The sequence below is a fragment of the Aulonocara stuartgranti genome (genome assembly GCF_965226115.1).
Source record: "Aulonocara stuartgranti genome assembly, chromosome: 7".
Taxonomy (NCBI): domain Eukaryota; kingdom Metazoa; phylum Chordata; class Actinopteri; order Cichliformes; family Cichlidae; genus Aulonocara; species Aulonocara stuartgranti.
In genome coordinates, this window is record NC_138945.1 from 11020152 (window position 1) to 11045928 (window position 25777).

Below are 25777 nucleotides of genomic sequence, written 5' to 3' on the forward strand. Positions count from 1 at the left end.
TTTGCCAAATCTTACATTAAAGCCTTCACACACTGGGCTCTATACTTGTGTGTGTCCCGTGCGCGCGGGCAGAGGCTCAGTAGCTAGTCGATACCAGGCTAGCAACTTCTTACAAAATGCACATCTTTCCGTGAGCCGCGAGGATGCCCTAGGAGTCGGACGCACGTTTACGTGAAATGATGCTGTTTGCGGGGCTGATGGTGAAATCGCGGGAGAATTTCCGCGTGTTTTAATGAGCCGCAAATCACATTTTTTTCGCCCCCCCGAAGCCACAGCGCTTGAACAAGAGAGCATCCGAGCACCTTTTTGCGGATGTGAGGAAGGGACCCAGCGCTTTTATGGGGAACAGCTAGCCTACGATCACACAGAGAATACTCAGCAGCCTTGACTGGACACTCCGGGTATGTAAATATGGCATTTTCCCATCGTTGTTTACATGAAGGGCTCGTATAACTAGCGTGTTGCTGTTGCTGCTACCTGGCTCTTATTTTGCTGTGACTAGCCTGCTAATCTCCATCGTAAGCTCCTGTGGATGCGTTAGCAAGTGGCTAGGCTAGGTAGCTAAGCTAACCTGGTTACAGTGATCTTCGCCTGGAGACGAGAAACATTATGATGCGCAGACGCTGCTTTCCACTTTTTACCGTGAGTCGGTGGGCATTTAGTTTCGTACATAGAGAGGGGAGGGGACTTCACCGCCACTATTATACCATTTAAATAAAAGCCGGCTCTAATCTTTGCGATCTAAGTCTGTATGTTAATGAGTTCACTTGCTGCTGCTTTCATAGACGTTGCATATCTTCAAACACCCTCACTGTTTACAGCCTAATTGCGCTGGCCTCACCTTGACCAGTATCATTGATCTCGTTGTCATTGCCATGAATATATGCTTTTTGAAGAATGAATGTAAGTGAAGGTCTAATGATGACTGCAATGAGAGAAAGTGCCCACATGTGTAGTTACCCGCACAGTCTGTCATTCACCTGTTTTAAACCTAATGGACATATCTAATGATTGCTGTAAATTTTTAGCTTCATATGGCAAATAATTTAAAATTTTCACACTTTGAAATCTGAGGCAATGTTTGAACACAAATGGCTAAAAACTATTGAAGATAAAAGCCTGATATTTTTCCAGCTTTTCTTACCATAAAAGAGAATCAGGAACTGTAATTTGGGACAGTGGTATAAAAAATGTCTCGCTTGTTAAATATGAAAACCAATTCAAGCAGACCTGTAAAGTCTCATATTTGAGCCCTTCTCCTCCTCCTCCTCCCTTTGATTTGCCTTGATCTCACCCTCCTCTGTCACAACAACCCTCTGCATGTTTTCCTTCACTAAATCCATGAAGCTCCCTTAAGGTCTTCCTTTTCTCCTGCCTGCAGCTCCATCATCAATGCCCGGTATATCCTCTATCCCTCCTCTGCACATGTCCATACCATCTCAGCCTTGCCCCTCTAACTTCTCTCTCCAAACTGCTCAACCCTATCTGCCCCTCTGATGTACTCATTTCTGGTGTAGGTCTGGCTTTAAATTTTTGGTTAAACATATAAAGACTGAACAGATTGTTCAGTCTGGGTGTAGGGCTGGAATCATTAGCTTAAAAACATTATTATCATTACTGAATGCCAGTTGCAGTGTTTGTTATAACCCACTTTAATTCTGTTTTTATACAGATACCACCTGAAGGCAAAGACTAAAGTGAAAGTAGTTGATTTACCTTTACTACTTCACACACCTGGTCATCTTTTCCCCTTGGCACCTGGCTGTTTTCTCACCTGCATCTCCACCAAGCAGCCTTTGCATTCCGGTGCCAGCTGCAGACATGGAGTGAGTTTATGTTTCATTTCTCCTTCACAAACACAGAAGCTTTTAGCTTGTACTTTGAAATACCTGTTGCTCTCCCTCTCTTCCTGCAGTTGGGCCACACCAGCTGCCAAGCTCAATCCTTACACTCGAGCCCGCATGACAGAAGCCTGGCAGCAGCATGCAGTTGCACCACCTCAGGTTGTCCACACCATCCCTCCGGGTGCTGAGAACGCATTGGGCTGTGCTGTGTATGGTATCGTACTACAGCCAGACACTACGTCGCTACAGCAGCATGGACAGCAGAGCCAGCATGGACAGCAACACAGTGGGAGTCAGCAGCATGTAGGTGGGCAGCACAGTCAGCAGCAGCAGCACCCTGCCCAGGCCCAGCAGACGTCCCTTCAGGTTGGGACAGAGGGAGGACACAAGTGTGGGGCTTGTGGACATGATATCTCCCACCTGGCAAACCCACATGAACATCAGTGCATGGTGACTCAGGACAGGTCATTCCAGTGCACTCAGTGCATGAAGATTTTCCACCAGGCAACAGACTTGCTGGAGCACCAGTGTGTTCAGGTGGAGCAGAAGCCGTTTGTGTGCGGGGTGTGTAAGATGGGCTTCTCCCTGCTCACTTCTCTCGCCCAGCACCACACATCGCACAACAGCACCAACCCAATGAAATGTTCAATATGCGAGAAGACCTACCGGCCTGGCTCTTCTGGCAGCGCTACACCCAACTCCTCGAGCAGCTCCCAGCAGCCCAGCAGTGATGGGGCGTCAGCCAGCAGCAGCTCGTCCATTCTGCCGTTCCCCTCGGCCCGAGACCGGCCCTACAAATGTTCCGTGTGCCAGAAAGGCTTCAAACACCTCTCAGAACTGACACGGCACGAGAGGGTTCACACGGGGGAAAAGCCCTTCAAATGTGACACGTGCGACAAAGCCTTCAGCCAGTCGTCACACCTGCAGCACCACCAGCGAACACACAGCAATGAACGTCCATTCAAGTGTGCTGTCTGTGAAAAGAGCTTCAAGCACCGCTCCCACTTGGTGCGCCACATGTACGTGCACTCGGGTGAGCACTTGTTCAAATGCAACTTATGTGAACTGCACTTCAAAGAGTCTTCAGAGCTCCTTCACCACCCTTGCCACCCGCAGGGTTCTCGGCCGTTTCGCTGTGCTACCTGCGGTAAGGGTTTCAAGCGGCCATCTGACCTTCGCCAGCACGAGCGCACACACTCAGAGGAGCGTCCGTTCCACTGTGACGAGTGTCAGATGAGTTTCAAGCAGCAGTATGCACTGGTGCGCCACAGCCGCACTCATAAAGACCCCACAGACCGCCCATTCAAATGCAATCTGTGCGACAAGGGCTTCATGCAGCCCTCTCACCTCCTCTACCACCAGCACGTCCACGGCATGGACAACTTGTTCAAGTGTGCCTCATGCCAGAAGGAGTTCAGCCAGTCAGGAGAGCTGCTCAGGCACAAGTGCGGGGAGTCGTCCAACAACTCGCCTGACAAGCCATACAAGTGTGACGTTTGCGGCAAAGGCTACAAGAAGAGTTCCACGTTACAGCGTCATCAAAACTCGCACTGCCAGGAGAAGCCCCTCAAGTGCTCGCTCTGCGACCGCCGCTTCCTGTCCTCTTCAGAGTTTGTGCAGCATCGCTGCGACCCATCGCGGGAAAAGCCACTGAAGTGCCCTGACTGTGAGAAACGTTTCAAGTACTCGTCGGACCTGAACCGACACCGGCGCGTGCATACAGGCGAAAAACCGTACAAGTGCGGTCATTGCAATAAGGGCTTCAAACAACGCGAGCACTTGACCAAACACCAGAGCACGCACTCCAGAGAGGGTCAGTTCAAGTGTGTTTGGTGCGGAGAGCGTTTCAGTGACTTGGGCTCCTTGCAGGACCACACAGTGCAGCACACAGCTGATGGAGGGGGCTACCCTGTGCCCCAGTGCATATAAACCCTTGACTTCTTAGTTTGAACTTTTGTCTGTCCCTTCTGGGCTATTTATTCAGCCTAACATTAACCACACTTTCAGGAGAGTCCTGAATTGTTCTATTCATTCCAACAGTGCTACATCAGGGTTTTGTTGCTCTGCTAATCTGCCCAGTTAATGTTACTCCAAGTCTTGTCATTCCATAAAAACTGAACATTTTTTTGTCTCTTCTTAAATCTGGTCCTTATTTTAATAAACCCAACCCTTACCACAACCACGTAACTCCCAGGAACAAGTGCCATATTGCAGGTTGATCTAGCAGATCCACCCTAATTTCCTCCCCTCAGAAATGAGCAGCAGAAGCATCCCTGTTACGTCAGTAAAAAGTAAGACAGGATTTGTTGTTTTTAAAACAGTTTGGTAGGATGTTTAAGAGAGTATTGAGTAAATCATTCAGGCTGAGTCGCAACTTTTAGTATCCACTAAAGTGGAGTCCTCTTGTTTTTCTTCTTCCCCCCCCTCTTGCTACTATAGCCCTTTTCAAACATGGGATGCAAAGCATTCCATTAAGGTGATAGCAGATTGTCATTCAGGCATAGGTCATATTTACGTTATTGGCGCCCATGGTCTCATTCAGACATGCATCAGACCTACTATGGTACTCATGCAAAATCTTTTCATACCTCAAGAAAAAAAGCTTGAGTGTCATCAGCATTGACTCCAGACTTTAGATTATTTTCTCTGTGTGCGCTGCAGCAGAGAGATGTTTCTTCTGAAATTGGAAAAGCAGAAGAGCATCACAGAGGAATTATTTAACTATAATTCTAGAAACTAGAATTTGACTTAAAGAGATCAAATGTTTTGCACACAATGAACTGAGGAATTCAGGAAGTCACGTGTGTAATCTCAGTTAACGTGTCCACTTGTCCTGTATCAAAACTGATACTTAAGAGTTTACGAGGTCTGATCTTGTAGGATTGCCATTGCGACTTTTACATAAAAGTGACCCGAGTGCTCATTTACATGAAGTTTACTCATTTCGATGGTGTCAGTTTAATGGAAAAAAACTGCATGTCTGCAATGGGTTTGTGATGACTGCTCTTGGCCTCCCTTCAGTTTCTCCCCCTCTCATTATTACCTACATCTTTCCTCTGCTTCCTGCTCTTCCTGACTCAGCCTGTCACTGTTTAGTATCAGAAGTTTGCAAAGTGTGACTTTCCATACCGCCCTCCAAGACACGCATGCACTCACTTTAATATCTTTGGGTAAAGAGTGGTCTGAAATGCTTTGGGTATCCTTAACCTCCATTTTTATTTTTACTCTTCTTATTAAAGAAGTGGCCAGTGAAGGCCTCATTTTACACCAATTAGCAATAACATAGCAGCCAAAGGTGTTGACCCAGTGTGTTGGAACAAATTCTATCCACAGAGGCACCACAGGCCCCCAAAGATCTGCTGCCAATGTCAGAGCTTTTTTTGGCTCCACGAGAGGCTCTAATGCAATATTAGGCTGGTGGTTTTAATGTTATGGCTGATCGGTGTATGTGAAGTGAAACGGCATTGGGGATTTGGGAATGCGTTGTCCTACGGTTAAATAATTCTATGTGTGAACAGTATAAAGCTACACCCTGTGGTGTGTAGACTAATCAGCCAGCCCAAATTTAAGTCTGCAAAAGCTTCAGCTGTTCTAATCCTTCAATACAGAAAAATATATTTCACACTAATGTACTATTCCTGCAGAGGTCAGTGCTGTCGTGCATTTAAAAGTGTCAAAGTCTCTCATCCTCATCCTGTATATAACTCTGGATGTGTGGGTGTGCTTAGCCAGATGAGTCGGAAATGTCTTTCTTATGAAAATAGGTATTGAAGAGCTGTTTTTGTATTCTTGCTACTTTTTACCACGTGAAATGTTATGAAAAATGCTTTTTTTTTCTTTCTTTCTTTTTTTTTTTTTTGTATTTCGTTTTCATTTTTGTAGTCCATGTAGTGACTGTGCCAGTGCGTCGCGAGGAGTCTCAAAGAGAAACCCGCACATGAGTCTGAATGCGTGAATGTAAACGGTGTTCTGTCAAACAGGGAAATTCAGACTGAAGTGAATTGTAGTAGAATTATTTCAACCAACCTGCCTTTTTCTATTTCTTTGTTATTACTGTTGTTATTACTAACTGTACTGGTCTTTGTGAGAGCTGTTTCTGCGGGACTGTCCTGCAGCATGTGTTGAATAATTTCCACGGTTTGAAAGACCTGTTAAATCTGTTTGTCCTGCTACGTACGACGTCGTGTCTGTCAGGGTGGGTTTATTACCAGAGAGATTGGCTCCTTCCTCTCCTCTGAAAGCTATGAGATTGTAGTTGTGCTTAAGGGTCCTGGAACACCAGTTAGTTTACATGTTGGGTGTGAACGCCGTGAATGCTCGATTCATGGTTTGAGTGCAGTATTGAAAAGAACCGAGTACACACTGAGGAGACAGAAGTAACTTTATTTTTTTAAATTCTAGCTTGCAGTTCTTTTCTTTTTGTTTTCGCCTTAAAAGTGGGGCCGCGGTGCCTCTCTGCCTCATCTACTCCTTTCTGTTTCTATCCACCATCATCATTATTATTATTATTATTATTATCATTAATTATTTTTTTACTTTTATGAATCTGGTATTGAACGATGTTCAGAACAAGGTGGATTTGAGGTTTAAAAAACAAAAGTACTGTAAGTTGTTTGTTTGTTTGTTTTTTAATTAATGTTATTTGAATTGATATGAATATCTGTATTCCTGGAGGGAGAGACCAGGGCCTTGGGGTAGGTGTGCCACAGCTTTGGAAATGCAGAATTACTATGACACACACACACACACACATCAGGAATCATTGGGGCTGGGTTCATATTTTGCCAAGAAACGCAAGTGTGCAAGGACTAGTTGATCGGTGCTGACACATCATTAGATGTGTATAATAGAAAATAGTCGCTCAAGTTGCAGAATAATGACCTCACTTATGTGTATTAATAATAATAACAACAACATACAAATGTATGTTCCAAGCCAAAGATTAACCTAATGCCAGCCAAGCAGCACTGTTACAGTGATTAGTACTCCTGACCTTGGCTGCCTGGATGCATTATTTTATTTCTTTTTTGTTCATTTTTTTTATGTCGTAGAGTACTGTTTGGGTCGGACCAAAAGTTACAGCGAGGAAATCTTCAAAATCAAGTGGGGTGGGTGGGTTTTTAAAAATTTGTCGTATCTGATGAGCAAACAGAGGAAAACATTTTGTACAAGCACAAATGATTACTCCCTACCCTCCTGCAGTGAAAGGCCAGTAAAGGCACCAGTTAACCCACCCGTTGTTTACTGTTTCCTTTTCAGTTCCAATAAATAACCCCGTCAGACCCTGGTGTCTCTTGCTCTCTGCATGCTTGCCGTGTTAGTTCCTGTGTTTCTGTCTTTGGGAACCAGTGTCACCAAGCCCTTCCTCCACACAGCGCCATTCCCTCAGATATCATTTCTTCTTTTTTTCCCTTTTTTTTTGTCCAACCCCTCCCTCCCAAATTGTACTGTAGTTCATGTGAATGATGTTGAAAACAAACCTTTGAAAAGAAAAAAACTTTGTGGCAACATACAGTACGTGTACATTCATGCTAAGATTATCTGTATGTATGTAGCATTCAATTACAAATGGCACTAACAAATAAAACTTTTTTTCCATTTATAAATCTATAAGAATAATGAAGTTATTTGGTAAATGGCCTGTATTTGTATAGTACTTAGTCCCTAAGGACCCCAAAGCGGTTTACACTACATTCAGTCATTCACCCATTCACACACACATTCCACACACTGGTGATGGCAAGCTACATTGTAGCCACAGCCCAAAGCCCATCGGTATTTTGGAACTAAAGCCTTCCTGGAATTCGCACGTTCACCTCGTTAGATACCGAGAAGCCCTTCGACCGTGTCAAAACCTGTATACGTCCATCTGAAAACAGTTTTTCTTGGTTAAAATAAAAATCTGAAATCCAGTGTGTCAGATTATTAGACCATTTCATTCCAATTACCATTCAGACATTACAAATGTTATACAATTCTCAGTTTAGTTCAGCACATACAGCTTCAATCATGGGGAAAACTGCTGACTCGACAGCTGTCCAGATGACGATCATCGATTTGCTGAAACAGCTGGCTGTTTGCAGAGTGCTGTACGGAAGCATATTAACGGTATTATGCACCTTCTACCCTATTATGGTAGGAGACACTCCTGAACCAGAGACGTCAGAGGCGTCTTACCTGGGCCAGGGAGAACAACATCTGGATGTGGACCTCCTCTTAGATGAAGGAACAGAGCGGTAGTGAAGTCCCATGTGAATGTCCTGCACTGTGTGATCATTTGTGGTGCAGTGTGGTGTTGTTGGTGGTTGATCAACTCCAAAGTCAATAGAGTGTCTACCAGGACTTTTTAGAGAAATTCAGTAAAATCTTCTTAAGAGCTTTATGGAGACAGCAATTTCCTTTCAGCTTCTACTCATAATGCCAAAACTGCTACCAAATAGTTTGGTGACCATGTTATTACTGTGCTTGATTGACCAGCCAGTTTACCATCACCTGAACGCCACAGAAACTCCGTGAAGTATTGTCCAGAAGAAAATGAGAAACACCCAACCCAAAAACACAGATGAGCTGAAGGCTCATATCAAAGTAACCTGTAACACCTCAGCAGAGATTGCCTCCATGCCACACTGCACTGATGCAATAATTCATGGTAAAGGAACCCCAACCAAGTACTAAGTGACCACGCTTTAGAATTGGAACATTTCTCTATCAGGAATCCTTTTTTTGATTAATACTGAATTTCTGATTGTCAATCAATAATAATTAAAATTAAAACAAAAGAAGCCTTGATATGTCTCATGAATATTGAATTCATCCATGAAAATATATGAAATTTACCAGACGTTTTCGGCTTCAGATGTAAAATACTATTTAATATTACGTTTGAAATAGCTGATTTTTTTTTCAATCATGTTCTAATCTGTTTCTTTCTTACATGAAAGAAACACAGAAAGCATAGCAGGGTTGTTGTTATTATTACTCATTAATTAACAAAAAATGGAGAATATTATTGTAGAACTATTACAAAATACTATAGTGAGATATGTATATTCTTTAAGAAACTCCATGCTACCAAGTTCAAATTTAAGGCCAGAGTTGAACTCAAAAGGTAAAATAGAAACAATGAATTGTATTTCATACTTGAGACAACTCCAATTCATATGAGACAAATTTCGTTAAAACAGAGTGAACAGCAAGGGTGGCAATCTGAAAACTGAAGGTTGCTTTTGTAGAACCTCCAGGGGACCTTCAAGAATGTTCCCAGATGTTTCCCTAAAGGTTATTTAAAAAAACAAAACAAAAACAAACAAACTTAAGGGAACCTCCAGGAAAAGCTTCCTAAAGGTTTTCCTCTAGAATGTTTTCACATTTTGGAGAACATTCTAATTGAGCAAGGTTGCGCTTTGCTGGGTGAAAGTGTGAAGATTTTACAATCTTTCCAAGTGCGCTCGAGAGCATATCTAGTTTTAGGAAAGTGACAGGAGCAACTAAAATCTAACGAGTTCTGCCTTAGAGAGGTAGTTTTTGCACCTTGCTTACAAACAGACGAGACGACACCTGTTACATACCGGAGCCAGCTTTGTTTTTGTTTTTGTTTTACTTACTTTTGCACTCCGTTTTTAAATAGTTGAGAAATCCGTCACATCCTTTTCACCAGGGGGCGCTGTGGCCCGGCTATCCACTGGAAGGTCTCGTTCCTCATTTTCACCCCGGCAGCCAGCGGCTTTCACATCCGGGCGGCTCTCTTGCGCCTCTTCAATCGCAATCCGCTTCCCTTCCCTGCGCTCTCGACTAGGGGAGGTCCGCAGGTGCAGAAGAATCCCCTTGAATCGTGGGGTCTCCGTGAGCGTGTGGCACCGGGCCTCCGAGACGCTGCTTACCCCGCACAGCCGATCGCACATGACGCTGTCTCCGCCGATGGTGGTGCACGGCGCCGAGCGCTCCCCGTCGGTGCGACATCCTCGCGCTCAAGTAGCATCGCAGGCTACCGTTAGCTAACATCATCGATCTCTCCGCTACTCCACCCCCTCCTCTCCCCGAGATCGATCCCCGCTGTCGATCCATCACATCGGTTTTCGGTTGATAGCGAACACCGGCCCACGGTGGGCACCCCTCATTCCCGGACCAGCGCAGGAAGGCCGCCTGTTTCTCCTCGGATTTGGGGCCCGCAAAGAGCAACGTTAGCCTCGGAGTTTAGACCCGTAATTTTTAGACCACCGACTTCCTTTCCAGCCCCCTCTGTGGCCTTTCAGGGGTTCGGTTCTTCTCTACCTCAGTGCCCCGATGCTTCCCCGTCCCTGTGTGTAACCTCAGCTGCTAATCACTCCAAGATCCACCACCCCCTCCCCGTCTCTGCTGCTTCTGTTAACCCCACCAAGGAGTGCTGCTCGGCGGGCAGTGACTGCGGCTTTTCCCGGCGGACATCCCTGGTTTTCTCATCATTCCTGCCTCCACTTTTCTGACTCTGGTTGCTTATCTCTGCACGATAGCTGGCTGGCCAGCTCCGCTTTACACCCACACACGTTATCCCCATTCATACAACCCCGCCACCCCACCCCCCCCATTTTAGTCTGCCATCCACATCCCAGCAGATCTCCGTGACAGGCGCCCCACGGCACCCGAGCCACGGGTCTCGCCATGCCGGGTCCGGTGGCCGGTAGCAAAGCCCGTGTGTACGCAGACGTCAACACGCTGAAGACCCGCGAGTACTGGGACTACGAGGCCCACGTACCCAACTGGAAGTGAGGACATTTCTGATTACTGCAGCGTGCATGATAATCGTATGATAAGGGATTTCTGTGGAGGGGAAATATGGCAGATGGGCGTCTATTATTATACATTTAGCTGTGAGGGTGTGATGACACCATGTCTCCCGACCTTCAAGCCTGCTGTTCTTCACTGTTTGACACTTTCCTCCTCCTTACCTCCATCTCTTTCACCTATCCAGCCTGACTTGTATAACATTTTGGCTTGGTATCAGAACCAGAAGTCAGCGGGTAGAACATTTAGAATCAGCTTATAGACTGGCTTAATTGTATGTATCTGGAAAAAAATTCCTCTCTCCTCATATTCCTGTTTTTCTGGCTGTCCCTATAGCAACCAGGAGGACTACCAGCTGGTTCGAAAGCTGGGCAGAGGGAAGTACAGCGAAGTGTTCGAGGCTATCAACATCACCAACAATGAGAAGGTGGTGGTCAAAATCCTGAAGGTGAGCAGATTGATTGGGACAGCACTGTCATCATGGGCATTTTTATTACATTTTAAAGAATAACTATTATTTAATAATATTTTATTGCCAAATATATCTGCAATAGAGCCTTATACTTACCATACCACCAGTTGTGAAAAGCTATTAGATAAATACACAGACTGTATATAAAAGGTGGGAGAATTCTGTGTAATTGTGTATGCATTTGTCTATGCTAAAGATCCTGAGTTCGATCCCAACAGGAAATAAAAATCTCTCGGGCATTGCATTAAGTCAGATATGTGGATCTACCTGCTGTAGTGAGCCCTTGTGAATATGGGAGTAGCTAAAAGTAGCTTTTAGTACTTAAATACTACAATTTCAACAAAACTCAGGGATAAACTTGTTATAGCACATTTAAATCCATATCAGAGCATTCCATTAAAATGCTCCTAAACCAACAGCACAAATGAGGGTGAGAGAGCTGTTGGCTACAGCTCTTTGCATTGAGGTGCATTTCACCCCTATATAGTTGTTATGAAAATGGATTTTAGCTCTTGAGAACAAAACAGTCTCCTGTAGCACAAAGCAAACATCCTTATTTTTGCTGTAAAGTTTGGTAATTTAACATGGAAGCCTTTTGGGATCGATTTACTTCTGGAACAGGCCTCAAGTGGCCATTTAAGGAACTGCAGTTTTTGGCCGTGGAGATTTCTGCTTCAATTACTGTGAATTTTAAGAAAACCTCAAAGCAGAGTTTGACCAGCTGATGATGTATGACTGCATACATAATTGTTAAATTAATGAATAATGAAGACATAGTTTTTTTTAGTCTTGAGTATTTCCTGAATAATTAGTCTTTTGCTAGGCTAGGCAGGTTATTCCAAACATCCCTTTGCCTGAGTACATTTTCCACCTCCTCCTGGAAGATCTTGAGGCGCTCCCAGACCAGATGAGATGTCTAGTTTCTCCAGCGAGTTTTAGGTCAGTTGTGCGTGCCCTGAAAACCACCAAAGGAAGGCACCTACCACGCTTGGGGGGGGGGGAACTCTTCCCCCATCATTTTGCAGTAGAGAAACCTGGCCTCAGTCGTGGTGTTGCTGACTCTCATCCCAGCTGCTTAAATGAACCCAAAGACATAATTCTTAAAATTCTGGCAGCGTGAAAGGATTATTTTTTGTCTTAAACCCTGCTAATGCGCTGAGACCGTGTAAGCTGAAAATAGATGCACCTTAGCTTTCCAGTTTTTCTGCATTTGTCAAGTTTAGATTACATGTTTGTTGAATTAGTGATTAAAAAAACTCCAACATCAGAGTCCAAAGTTTTTTCCTGACAAACATTTTGCCAGATGGAAAAAAACAAACAAACTTGGGCCGCTCTGCCCGATCGCCTAAACAGCTAGCGGGCCAGTGATGGCAGCTCTGGGTCACTCAATCACTGCTGATCTGGAGCTAATTGCAGCCCTGCAGTTAAGCCAGCGAGCAAAGCCCCCTGCTGCTTTTGGAAAATCCCAGATGAAGATTAACGAAGTTGGTTCCAGCAGGATGATGACGTGTGGTTACTGTGCTGCAGAGAACTGCCAAACATTTGCATCACATCAGTAATAAATATAACTAATAATAAAGGCAAATATGGGAAATAACCAAACTCCTTAAATTAGGTGCTGACACAAAGCTCCATTTGTAAGACGTAGGTGGTGCGAACACTACAACCGGCTTGGATTGACTGGCTCTATTACTGCTGCCTCACTACTGGTGGATTAAGCTAATTGAGTACACAACATTCACATATCCAAGTCATTTGAGCCCTTCTTAAAAACAGCCAGTAGAGTCTTCTTTTTCTGCTCGGATCACAGCATAAATATCTAGATTTTTAGCTGTAGACCCTGCGTTTGATTCATTTTTGTCTTGTCACAGTTAGTAGTCACTATTTAACATGGTTACTAAACAACTATATGACTAAGTGCAAGAGGTCTAACCACTAAAAAAAATTGAGTGATGCCTGTGACAGATGAGGATTAGCTGACAGTCACTTAAATGGAAACCTCAGACTGAGTGAAGCTAAGAGATGCTGAAGAATGCAGCAGCAGCGACAGTGCAAGCAGAGTCAGCAGATATGAGGCGGGAGTGAGAAGAAGCAGCAGGGCAGCAAACCTTTCAGATTTGACATCTTTTCCTCTGCTGTTTTTCATTTATTCTGAGACTGCTCTGTTAAATCTTTTTATTAAATCTGGCTGTTTTGTTTTTCATGCTTGTTTTAGCCTGTCAAGAAGAAGAAGATCAAGCGAGAGATCAAAATCCTGGAGAACTTGCGAGGAGGGACCAATATCATCCGTCTGGTGGACACAGTGAAAGACCCAGTGGTAGGCTTGCTAATAGCATGTTTATGTTTTTATGAAGTGTCAAAATGAATCGAGATGTAAAACTAGGGCTAGAGTATGAGCAGCCACAATGTCAGCCAGAGATGCAGCTACTAGATTAAAGCTCCGTCTTTCTGCCTTCTTTGTTTCCCCGTCATTCTCTCAAGAAAACAAACTGTCCCAAGCTCACAGCATTGTGAATAATTACATTTATATTAGGTCTTTGATTTAATGTCAGCCAAATAAGGGATGCGCCATTCTCACTGTTACTTTCCCCCAGATTAAAATGAGTAAACCGGGTTGACTGGAACCATTTCTTTTAAGCTACAAGTTGGTGTCAGTTTAGAGGCTGCAGTGTTTACCTTGAATACTTCCAAGGCAGCCATGTTGTTCTTCCCATTGTATGTTTGGAAAATTGCTGCACTTCTTGGTGAATTGCATTTGCTGACTGTCGGTGAGTGGAGAAGTGTGAACCTAATGGTACAAAAAGATTTTGTAGTATGTTTCAGCTCCATAGGTATTCACACTGTTGTTTTATTATTATTACAGCCAGTTCCCTCTTGTTTTGTTTTCTTTTGGGGTGGCGTTGAGCCAGAAGGAAGCAAATGCTAGCTGCTGTGGTTAGAAATATGCAACTGTAGGTTTTCTGGTTGCATCACACAGAAATGCATGTAAAGGATGATTTGCTTCGCCTCATAAGTGCACTAGCACCACTGACGAGGTGAAGACGTTCAGTTTGGTGACGAAAATGATCTAAAGCGAGGCTGTTGTGGCGTTTCATTTGCCTCTGAAGACGGATGGTTGAGCTGGGAGTGACTTTACTCTCAAACTGTATTCCAGTAGTGAAGTTGGAAAATCAAGGAAAACATGATTTGCTTTGCTCCTTAGTGAGGTCGAGCTCTTTGTGCGTCAGTAGAAATACAACACGGGGCTCTTTTTGTGCTTAAAAAGGTGCTGCAGCACATTCACGGATAGTGCCTGATCAATGCTCTGCGTACGGCTCATTTAGCGAGTCACAAATGCGCTGCTCTGACTCGAAATCCTACTTCAGGGGCATTGCAGTTGAAAACTGGGAAGTTACACTTCAGCTGGAACTCTATCATGCTAAATTCTGTACATCAGTCTAATGAAAACTTATGAGTTATAAAACAAAATAATTAAATAACCTCCATGCAGTCATCATAAAGGGCCATCGTCATAGCAAGCTTGTTTGCCTGCTGCTGTAAAGTTGGATATTTTAACACGGCCAGCTGTGTGAAATCATTGCTTCTCTTTTGTTTTTGCCTCAAGTGGCCATTTGAGGAACTGCAACTTTTCTTTTTAGCACCTGGATCGCTGGTTTATTGTGCCATTGTGTGCTCACCTGAGCATTTGTTTGTTCGCATGACAAATACTGCAGGAAGCCCCTTACGACATCGTTGTCTTTAGCAAATGATAGACTCTGTGTCGGCACGAGAAACAAAGTAATCTTATAATTCCAGTTTTGCTGTAATTACCGTGTGATTGTTTTGGCTCTCAGCTTCCCATCGGACCTAAAATTTGTGGCGTTTTAATTTTTGTTTTGTAGTCAACAGAAGTTACAGGAGTTTTATCATTTGACCACTTATTTGTTTCTATATTCTGTGTTTTCAATCTGAAATCCACCGCGACGACCAGGCTGGATATCTCCGTTTTACAATTTTCTGAGCTGGGACACATCAACCGACCAGGAAGGAAGGATATTTTTAGGCAGTGGAAATGCTCTGACTAAGCCAGGAGGCCTTGTTCCAGTGCAGCGGTGGGAACCCTGCGGGGTCCTTTGTCTGTTTGTTCCTGTGAACTTCATTGGGTTAGAAAATGATCATTGTATGCACAGCTTTTTGAGTGCACGGCTGAGTATCAGGGATGATTCAAATGGTTGTATCGTTCGTCCCGTTTGGGTTGAAATCACATGGTGGGGGCTGCCAAATCACTGGTTTATCAGGTGATTGAATCAGAAATAAGCGTATTCCTGATTTATATATTTCTCTCTCTGTGGTGTTAATTGTTTGTTTTTCCTCCTGATTTCTCTCCACACCCTTCTCATGCTCTCTGTGGTGGCTGTATAGTCCAGAACGCCAGCACTCGTCTTTGAATGCATCAATAACACAGACTTCAAGGTACAATCCTCGCCTCTTTCCTTCATTGCTCGGTGCCAAGTCTCTCATAGCTGCAATCAGTAAGGCTGAAAGAGCAGCAAACCTCAGTGCTTATTTGTGTTATTTTTCTCCCCCTGCAGGAGTTGTACCAGAAGTTGACAGATTACGATATCCGTTTCTATATGTATGAACTACTGAAGGTGAGACATCTCAGCTTTAGCAAACATCGTAGTTTTGTTTTGGATGCTTACATTATTCTACTTTACAGAAACAAAATAATTTCACAAAAACCAAAAACTACCAGTGTCAGTATTGTTAGCCCCCTCGTCTCCTGACCAGTTCTGATGGTATTCTGGCACGGCCCTTGGGCTTCAGTTCACCCCGCAGATTTCAAGTCAGGACTTTGTGCAGGCCAGTCAGTAACGGTCACTTTGGTCTTCTAGAATTCGTTTTTCATCAGGAGCTACATATGTTTTGGGTTGCTGTTGTGTAGGAAGACAAAGCGATGACCCAGACCCAGTTTCACTCCTGACTGCTTGAGGTTTTCTTTGAAAATCTTCACAGATCCTTCTTCCTTTTCTTGATTACTTCCACCTCGACGAGATTCCCGGTTCCAAACTCGCCAACCTCCGCTGTGGGGACGGTGCTTTTCCTCCAAATATAAGCAGTGTCTCTCTGCAGTATATATAAACTTTCTTTAGGTCATTAAAGTTTTAAACTGTTTACAAATTTGATGATTAACCTAATTTTACAAGCTTTGAGTATTACCAATTTAAAGGACGTCATTTCGCAGCAGTGTGTTTTGTTATGGCTTAATGAAAAGGTCTGTTTTTCAGGGGGCTAATAATATTGTCTATAATATTTCTGTTATAGAAATAATTAATGCTGTCTAAAGAAAACTAGTGAGTTTAGAAATGCTATCTTGAAAATCTGTTCTGTTTACCAAAAAAAGAAGCACTTTAATACCTTTTTATGTTGGTGTGTATGTGTGTGTGTGTCAGGCTCTGGACTACTGTCACAGTATGGGAATCATGCATCGTGATGTCAAACCTCACAATGTGATGATCGACCACCAGTTGAGAAAGGTAGGCAGTGCTCTGTGTAGTCTTATTTTGTTCTCCCCTCACACCCCCACACTCACCCTCCCTCACTGGTTATTTTCACCACGGCTTTTCATTCCCATCTTTTGTTATCTCTCTTTTTTTTTTTCTTTTTTTTCCCATTTTGAAAAGCAGTTGTTATTGCATTAGCGTGGGCTTTCAAATACGCAGCGTCCCTGCGCGAGTGCATTAGGCATGAGAACCTTAAAATAAACACAGATGTAATTTCCATCTACGTAAATGTCAGGCTCACTGCACACTGTTGGTGCATTTTCATTAGCTATTAGAATCAGATAATTAAAGCGTTTATGATCATCAGTCTGCAGATGCCTCAGGTCACTTTTTATAGGTTATGATGTTACTTAAAAAAAACAAGACCTTTCCAACTCTCTCGGTTACTTCTGACAGCATGTAGTCCTACGTGTATGTGAAGGACTATGGATCTATTTTCTGTCGAGAGTCGCTTGCTCCCGAGTGCCGAGAAAGGCACTCCGTCTCTCTCGTCTCTCTTCCACTTCCAGCGTGAGGAGTGAGCAACACTAACAGAAAGGAAATCCACTAATCAGCACAGCACAAACACCACAACAAATCAAAAACTGGTCTGCTTTAACTGCTCACAGCTTTAGTGACTTAAGGTTAGGCAGCTCGCTGCCACACTGGTTATAGATTATTTTAAATACATGAAGATAGATACTTTGATCCCACAGGGGAAATAATTGTTTAAAAGCAGCAGGATAAATAATTCTATATGAATTATGAGGATAAGTAACAGAATGCACCTGAGTGGTCATCAGCAAATAGGAGCGCTTCTATTAAAACAGACATTTTTTGCAGTGTGCTGGTCTGGAGCATTCGGGTGTATGAATGCACCTGCAACCCACAGGCTACATCTCAGTCTACAGGCCTCAGTCAGCATATTAAAGGTTAAAGTTCATGACAGCGCAATTAGACAAACATTGAATCAGGTGTGGCTTGTTTGGAAGTGTTACCAGGAGAGAGTACGGTGGCCCTGAGAGGTCAAACAGACTGCAACATAAGAAGACACCAGCAAATAGAAAAATTGTAAAAGCTCACAAACCTCTGGGGACCAAATAACGTTACAGAACAGTGGCGGAAGTGGCATGCTAACAGTAAACAGCTAATGGCAAACATGTATGTACAGTATTATATGAATATGTGATTCAAAGGGTTAGGGTTAGCATCTATTCTCATTCACAGCACGGTTGAACCTTCTGCTTTGAGTCTTTTTGTTTCTGTCACTTCTGCCGCTGGACCGTCAAGTTATTGTGTCCCGAGAAACACTTTCTGTTGTGCTAAATTCAACTTTTGTTGTGTTTCGTGTGCTTTCGCAGTGTTTGTCTATTTTCTGGTGGTTTCTTAAGTCGCGGTATATTTGACGTCTCAGGGCCACTGTAGGAAAGGATGTTCTCTATAAAACAAGAACATCGCAGCATGGTTTAGGTCTGTAAAGTTGAATGTGAACAGATGAGATCGAAGTGAAAATGCTTGGTCACAACATGCAGCAGCACATTTGGTGAAAACCAAAGACAGCAAGCATATCAGGACAAATACCGCATATGCACTTTGGCGACAGTGGGAGAGAAAAATGTGAAGCGATTTGTCAATTTGGCCCAAATTGGAATAGAATAATGATCTCGAGCACAGCAGGATTGCTGAAAAAGAAACGAATCCAGGTGCTGCAGTGGTCCAGTCAAAGTCCAGACCTCAACCTGATTAAAATGCTGTGTCAGCACCTTAAGATAGCCATGCATAAACAAATACCTGCAAATGCATTGAACCAACACTGAACGGAAGAAAAGGCCAAAATTCCTCCAAAGCGAGACTGATGAAGTCATCAAAATATTAAAAGTCCTGTATGCTCAGAGCAAAGCCATATTTAACTCTGACACATTTGGCATTAACAAGCCTTCACCGGGAAGTTAAATACATTTAATGCCCCAGAAAGCCCGCTTTCTAATAATGTATTCACAATAGGAATCATTGACTAGTTTGATATTTTTCATTTTAAAGCCAGTAATATTTATATATCAGATAAGAAATTACATGTTTTATTTGTTTACATCATGGTTTTTTTTGTGCTTTGTGTGAAAGCAGTAGCAGATCCTGTTTCCTGATTGAAAACAATTCGGTTTTTAATGTTGCAACTTATGTAGGTCGAACTGCGATCTTGAGTTTACTCAGAAACAGCAGCGTCGCGGGAATAAAATCTGATGACAGAAGGGGGAAAAAATGGGTTGCTGCAGAAGTGACAGAAATCAAATTCATCAAAAAATGTTGCCAACAGTTAGCATAACAAAAATATCCAAAGGATGTCATCCTCTGTCAGTAAGACGTCTCAAAGGCACACAGGCATTTCCAGCGGTGCCACAAGGAAATGAGCAGCAATGTGAAGCTGAAATGCAGAAATCTGCGTGCAGCAGACGAAAAGCCGACTTCCCCTTGAAACGTGGAGATGTTCGGAACAAGCAGAGTGTGGACTTGCAGCCAAAAAGCCTTTTCTCTGAACTGGCAACAAAGTGCTCAAACTCAGCTACACACACAAAGCTCGAGAGCAGAAAAATGGCAGCAGGGAGTCAAAATTTGAAGTATTTGGTTTGAACAGACCACATTTTGTTCAGTGAGCTGGAGGGCACTTCAAGGACGAGTTTCTGCAGGGAACAGTGAAGCTCAGTGGAGGCTATGCTGGGCAGAATAAGTTCTCTGTGGAAAGAAATTCAGACTGCAGGTTTATCTTTATTACAAGAAAAGAAAAACAGACTGTAAGATGTCCAGTAGGGGGCAGCAGGCTGATATAGATGTGACTTCACCCAATTTACCCTTAAATTGCATTAACAGGATGTGTCTCTGCTGTGTGTGTTTTTTAGCTACGTCTTATAGATTGGGGTTTGGCAGAGTTTTACCACCCATCCCAGGAGTACAACGTCAGAGTGGCCTCACGATACTTCAAAGGCCCTGAACTCCTCGTGGACTACCAGGTAACACGCACACTGTTTTCTCACATGCAGATAATTGAGATGTCTGTTTTGTCCTCATCTGCAGTGCTGTTTGATGATTGTGTGTTCCAGATGTATGATTACAGTCTAGACATGTGGAGCCTGGGCTGCATGCTGGCCAGTATGATCTTTCAGAAAGAGCCCTTCTTCCACGGACAAGACAACTACGATCAGGTGCCTGTCACACGAATTTTTATACGAGATGAGACAAAAGAGTAAACATTAAAAACTGATTCCATGCACACTTGCGTTAAAAAACTCAGAGGGTCTGCCTCGGCTCATGGCACAAACACACAGCTGTTTGTGGTGTCCTTTTCTCAGCTAAAGGTACTTTTTGTAATTACTTTTTGTAAAATGTAATTAAACCTTTCACCACCAGGGGTCCTCATTTTACCAGAAGGTTTCAGTGCAGTTGCTCATTCTAACTTAACTTCTGTGGGGAACCTTTGTAGAGCCTACAATGTAACCTGTTTAATAGACGATGTAGTGAGATAGTGTCCTGATGTTTTCATATGTGGCACTAACTTATAAACCAATAAATGGCAGGGTTTGTTGCTGAAGCATAATTTGGCATAATAAATGCAGTAATTGGTCTGAGTTTCCCACAGTTTGGTAGCATAGACTATATATTAAAAGATGGAGGTAACCACTGTCTTAAAGCTTGTGTGTTACATTTTTTAATGTTTTGGAAGGTGTTAAAAGTCTGCTCTGACATGTATGATCTTCCACTGTTGTTTTTTCCAGCTGGTGCGGATTGCCAAAGTCCTGGGGACAGACGAGCTTTTCGGCTACCTGCGTAAATACCACATTGAGCTAGACCCACGCTTCAAGGACCTCCTAGGACAGTAAGTTCACTCGGCCTCAAGAAAAATTACATGAAAATCTAGAGAAAGACAATCGATCAACTCATAAAAGACAATAAAATTAAATAAAACAACAAGGGAAATAAAATGAAAGCAAAACATTAAACAAATAAAATGTATTTGTCTATAAGGATGCTACACTTGATCCAAATGCCAAGAGGAATAAATGTCTTGTTAATAAAGATTTAAATGTGTGTACCATCTGAGCTGTATGGATATGGAGAGATGGATTATTCCATAGACCTGGTGCTAAGAGCAACTGGGTAGGTGACCTCAGAGTACTTACAGGTATATGAATGTGATGTTCAAAGCTTTAAAAGTAAGCAATAAAATCTTAAAATCAATTCAAAAACGGAAAGGGAACCAATTAAGAGATGTTTGTGCTTTTTAATACCAGTAGAGAGGCAAGCTTCCGCATTCTGGACTAACTGCAACCAAAGATGACTGTTCGATACCAAAGGGAATTACAGTAGTGCAGGTGGGAAGTGATTGAAAATATCAATAACCTTTTCCAGGTCATTTTGCAAGAGATAAGGTTTTACTTTGGCAGTGACTCTGATTTGATAAAAGTAAATTATAGAGGCAGTCCTTATTTGTTGATCCATTTAAAAAAAAAACTTATCAAAAATCATGCCCAGGTTTGTTTGTTTTTTTATTACAGCAGCATGACAGTAACGAGCCGAATGACTCGGCGTGTCAGAAGAGTTGATTGAGGGGTGAAATTTACCAAAGCAAATAACCTCGGGCTTTCTTTCATTAAGATATAAGAAATTTATCATCACACAGAACTTAATGTTGCTAAGAAAGCTGAACTGATGCTCCCATGCATCTGCTTGTCAATTGAATGAGGATATATGCCTGGATGTTATTAGCAAAGCAGTGGAAAGAAAAATGATGTTTTCTAAAGGTCAAACTTAGAGGCAACATATACAATGAAAAAAGAAGTGGGCCCAGGATGCACCCTTGAGGCACTCCATAAGTGAAAGGTGCTGTTGTAGAAGAAGAATCTCCCACATGTACAGAGAAACTTCTATTCTTTATGATTTGAACCAAGTCAGAAGCATGCCTCCAAAAATGGAAACATGTTTGTCGTCATTTGCCTGCAGGCAGAGCAGGAAGCGCTGGGAACAGTTTGTGCAGACGGAGAATCAGCACTTGGTGAGCCCCGAAGCTCTGGACCTGCTGGACAAGCTGCTACGATACGATCACCAACAGAGACTGACCGCCACAGAGGCCATGGAGCACCCCTACTTCTGTAGGTTTTTTGGGTTTAATGACTAAATCAAAAGGAAATCTATTATTCTCAGAGATATTCTGGTTTTTAAACATGGTTCCCTTTCCCCTCGCTCCTGCAGACCCTGTAGTGAAGGAGCAGTCTTTGTCGAATTCTGACAGCAACATGGTTTCCAGTGGCAACACTACAGCGCGATGAAACACAGGTAACGGCTTAAAGAACATCATCAGAGCTCATCCGTGAGGAGTTGAAAGCACACACAGAAGTCCAAACAATAATCAGATGAAGTTTTCACGTGTGCTCAGATTTTAAGTTTAATTTTTCGCTGTAGAAAGAAGTTTTTTCCCACGCAGAGTGTACAGCGGATGTTAATGTTGTCACTTATTACGGAATCAAACTCAAAGTATTGTTAGTATTTCCGAGCTTTAAACGCTGCATGGTTGTACTGTTTACCACACTCCATATTATCCATTGTTGATCTACACACGTGTTCGTTGTTGCCATGGACGTTGCACGCTGTCGTTGTCGTGTCATTGTCATGAGACAAACAAAATCACAGTTTAGTAACGCAACGTGCTTACAGGAAAGTAACAGTAATCTAATTACTTTTTTGCAATAGTAATCCCTTTATAAACTCACTGTGCTTTTACCGCCATATCCAAAATTAGCTGAAAAAGGTGGATGCACACATTAAACGTGGCCAAAATCTTCAGTAATGAGGTAACAAGGAGTTTGCACAAGGATAATCCCCAGGAGCGAAAGGCTCAGGTTGGCTCTGTGTGATGTCAGTGTCTGAAAAAGGTGGACTAAAGCAACTCGTTTGGGGTGGAGGATGGCCTGAGGGCATGTAGTAGGCCTCAGAATCAGATAAATATGTAACTAATTAGGAATCGGTATTGTCTTACAAAGTGTTTCAGTCAAAAATTCAGATTCTCCTAATTGTCAGGTTTCATCCAGGTGTCTGCAAGACTGAATTTAAGTGTGAAAAGTCAAAGTTGATTATCAATAATGAGCATATCGTGATTTAATTTGGCATGCGGTGAGCTAATGGCATCCTCATAAAGCCTGCCAATCGTGAAGCTCCGTGAAGGTGCCTCATTTCCTTGTTGCTCAGAAACAGAAAGTGGAAGGCGACCGGTATTGGCGCTACAGCTGCCCGTCACGAATGAGCTAACTGCAGCGTGCTGTCAGTGTGGTTTTACAAACGATGAAATCCTCGTGTTACGGCTTTATTATCAGCACAACACCAGTGTTTATGTTTGTTATACATCGATAACTCCCTGATGATGTCTGTCTTCTGCTTTAAAGAAGCCTGGAAGCAAAACGTCCGTGAGTTGCTGCTTTAATTGATTCGACTCCTCTCACTCGTTCTTTGTCTCTCTTCACAGAAGCGGAAAAAGAAGTTTGTTACCTCAACTTTGTACCCGGTTGTGACAGTGACTTTGACAAGTGTACAGTGACAATGGATCAAAGTAACTCTGACCAGTTACACACTCACAGATACACACATCAGTGCAAGCACACCTCTACATGTACAAACACAGATGCAGACGTGTATACATAAACCCTCCTCCTCTGTATCAGTCTGTGATTGGCTTGTCCTGGTTCCCTGTCCAGCAGACCTGACCAGTGAGCTTGAAGCTGCTCCACCCCCTCCACCCATTGTCCCCCTCAGCTGGTCTCTGTCCTCACAGCTCAGTTTCATGTTGGCCAGTGAAGACAAACTACAATTCAGTCCCTCCTCCTCCTCTTTCTGTCCAGCCCTCCTTTATAGCGCCCCCCTCTTTGTTTGCATCAGCATGGAGAATGAACAGGAGCGTGAACCTGTACAGGTCCTGCCCCCGACCCTAACTCGTCTGTCTCCTTCCTGTTTTTTCCTCCCCACCCTCTTCCCCCTTCAGACAGACAGGCATCTTAGCACTACTCCAGATCTGAAAGTGGCATGGTGGACTCTCTCTAGATAGAATGATGATGATGATGACGATGATAATAATATTAATATTAATGAAAATTAAATGATTTTTATTTAGATGAACTGCACGCGTTGTGAGTGATTTTTACTGCTCATTTGTTTTGATATGGCGTGACATTTATTATGATTATTTTATATTTTGGTTAATAAAGGAAAATGGGTTGAGTTAAAGGGTTCCAGTTTACCTAAAATACACAAGATGGCCTTTAACCAAAGATATTTGGGTATTAAAACAACATGTGAGCAAAAACTGTGTAGTGCATTTAGTTTTGATGGATAAAAGCCAATATTAAGGTATTTTAAAGTTACTTTAGGGATGATGAACTCATTTTGCACTGTGGGTCATACAAAGCCCTCTTTGATGTCAAATAATTGCCAATTGATTAGATTTAATGAAATTTAGTGTTTTTCATTTGACAAAATTACACGGAAAATATACATGCAATCAAATTACTTCCGTGTCAGCATTTTGGGCCAACTTTCAGGTAACGCCCAGACTCTCTGTCCAGCCGCCGCCTCCAGCTCTTCTCAGGAGATACCGAGCGTGTCCTGGGTGCGTTAAAGGAAATGGAAAACCTGCACTCAGTGTTGTAAGAGGACACAGACTAAAAGTCGGTGAGCTAATCAACAGAAGTGATGAGGACGTTTGTGCAGTTAGTAACACAAACTTTTAGATGATAGAAAAAATTAAATTTGATGCTTGGGGTTTAAAAAAAAAAAAGACCAAAGAAAAGGGTACCTTCATTAAATTTTTAGTTTTACGACATCTCAAAACATTTTCAGTTCAATAAAACGCCTTTTGCATGTTCATCATATATTGGTGTATAAAAGTCTTTAACTCAATTCAATTTTATTTATATAGCGCCAAATCACAACAAAAGTCGCCTCAAGGCGCTTCATAGATACAGAGAAAAACCCCAACGATCATATGACCCCTTATTAGCAAGCACTTTGGCAACAGTGGGAAGGAAAAACTCCCTTTTAACAGGAAGAAACCTCCGGCAGAACCAGGTTCAGGGAGGGGCGGGGCCATCTGCTGCGACCGGTTGGGGTGAGAGAAGGAAAACAGGATAAAGACATGCTGTGGAAGAGAGACAGAGATTAATAACAGATATGATTCAATGCAGAGAGGTCTGTTAACACATAGTGAGTGAGAAAGGTGACTGGAAAGGAAAAACTCAATGCATCATGGGAATCCCCGGCAGCCTACGTCTATTGCAGCATAACTAAGGGAGGATTCAGGTTCACCTGCTCCAGCCCTAACTATATGCTTTAGCAAAAAGGAAAGTTTTAAGCCTAATCTTAAAAGTAGAGATAGTGTCTGTCTCCCGAATCCAAACTGGAAGCTGGTTCCACAGAAGAGGGGCCTTTAACAACCCCTCATTCGTTGCATTTTGCTTCCAAAGAGCCAGACTTTGTATTTTTTAAAGTGGTTTTGAGCAACTTTTCAGGTTGTCACAAAATACACAATTTGTTCCCATTTCATTAGTGAATTTATGAAAAATACCAAAGGTAACCTAGTTAGAAGTGGTGATTCTCAAAGAGCTATTAGCAAAAAACCTGGTATATTGCAGCATGGGGGACAGTGTGTCCTTAAAAATGGGAGGAAACCTTTCCTGATGAAGGGAAACAAGGAGAAAAGGCTTAGTGATCCCAAATTACACAAGAACTGGACTGTAAATCGGTGACAACAAGTCTTATGGAGCGATGTGCTGTATTTCCAATAGGTTTCCAATTTTCCCAGCAAAATATAAAGAAATGAGGGATAGCTCCAAAGTTTTGCACAGTGCTATATGTAGTCCCATTGCTACTGTTTAGCTGATGAGGGGGTATGAGCCTTAATCTTTTGCAGCCTGGTCACTAACTTGTCCTCTGCTGTTTGGTGTTGTCCGTGAAAGTGTGCGCATTTCTCTGTGTAAAAAAAACAAAAAAAGTGGCAGAAAGTAAAACCAGTACAAGCTGAAAAATACATAAGTATTCAAAGCATCGAGGAGGACTGCAGTGGCATGGTAAATATTTGCATATTCAACACGTTTGACATTGCAGTCACTCACTCACCATCACAAATCTGAAACACTGTTATTGTT

At 42.8% G+C, this 25777-nt stretch overlaps 2 protein-coding genes across 4 annotated transcripts; both read left to right on the forward strand.

Annotated features, from left to right (window-relative positions):
- The first annotated feature begins 285 nt into the window (after positions 1 to 285).
- znf319b (zinc finger protein 319b) lies at positions 286 to 7450 on the forward strand. 2 transcript variants are annotated; one of them, XM_082538176.1, is made up of 4 exons: positions 319 to 401; positions 1382 to 1513; positions 1673 to 1826; positions 1916 to 7450. In XM_082538176.1, the coding sequence occupies exons 3-4, from the start codon at positions 1822 to 1824 to the stop codon at positions 3771 to 3773; spliced, it is 1863 nt and encodes a 620-aa protein (XP_082394302.1). In that variant the 5' UTR covers positions 319 to 401; positions 1382 to 1513; positions 1673 to 1821; the 3' UTR covers positions 3774 to 7450. The 2 variants fall into 2 exon arrangements, with proteins under 2 accessions (XP_082394301.1, XP_082394302.1); XM_082538175.1 differs by lacking the exon at positions 1382 to 1513 and having other exon boundaries at positions 286 to 401.
- A 2110-nt stretch (positions 7451 to 9560) lies between these two features.
- Positions 9561 to 23753, forward strand: csnk2a2b (casein kinase 2, alpha prime polypeptide b). Of its 2 annotated transcripts, XM_082538178.1 has the most exons (12): positions 9562 to 10585; positions 10941 to 11052; positions 13292 to 13393; positions 15478 to 15528; positions 15648 to 15707; positions 16509 to 16592; positions 19493 to 19603; positions 19694 to 19795; positions 20366 to 20466; positions 21591 to 21739; positions 21840 to 21923; positions 23107 to 23753. In XM_082538178.1, exons 1-11 carry the CDS (start codon positions 10482 to 10484, stop codon positions 21914 to 21916), a joined length of 1053 nt encoding a protein of 350 aa, XP_082394304.1. In that variant the 5' UTR covers positions 9562 to 10481; the 3' UTR covers positions 21917 to 21923; positions 23107 to 23753. The 2 variants fall into 2 exon arrangements, with proteins under 2 accessions (XP_082394305.1, XP_082394304.1); XM_082538179.1 differs by lacking the exon at positions 15478 to 15528 and having other exon boundaries at positions 9561 to 10585.
- Positions 23754 to 25777: the final 2024 nt, after the last annotated feature.

Bases quoted from the DNA above. Each gene is read 5' to 3' on its own strand.
- csnk2a2b (XM_082538178.1), top strand. From the start codon at position 10,482: ATGCCGGGTCCGGTGGCCGGTAGCAAAGCCCGTGTGTACGCAGACGTC. The intron at 19,604-19,693 runs GTAACACGCACA...TGTGTGTTCCAG, and splicing joins AACTCCTCGTGGACTACCAG to ATGTATGATTACAGTCTAGA. The intron at 20,467-21,590 runs GTAAGTTCACTC...ATTTGCCTGCAG, and splicing joins TTCAAGGACCTCCTAGGACA to GCAGAGCAGGAAGCGCTGGG.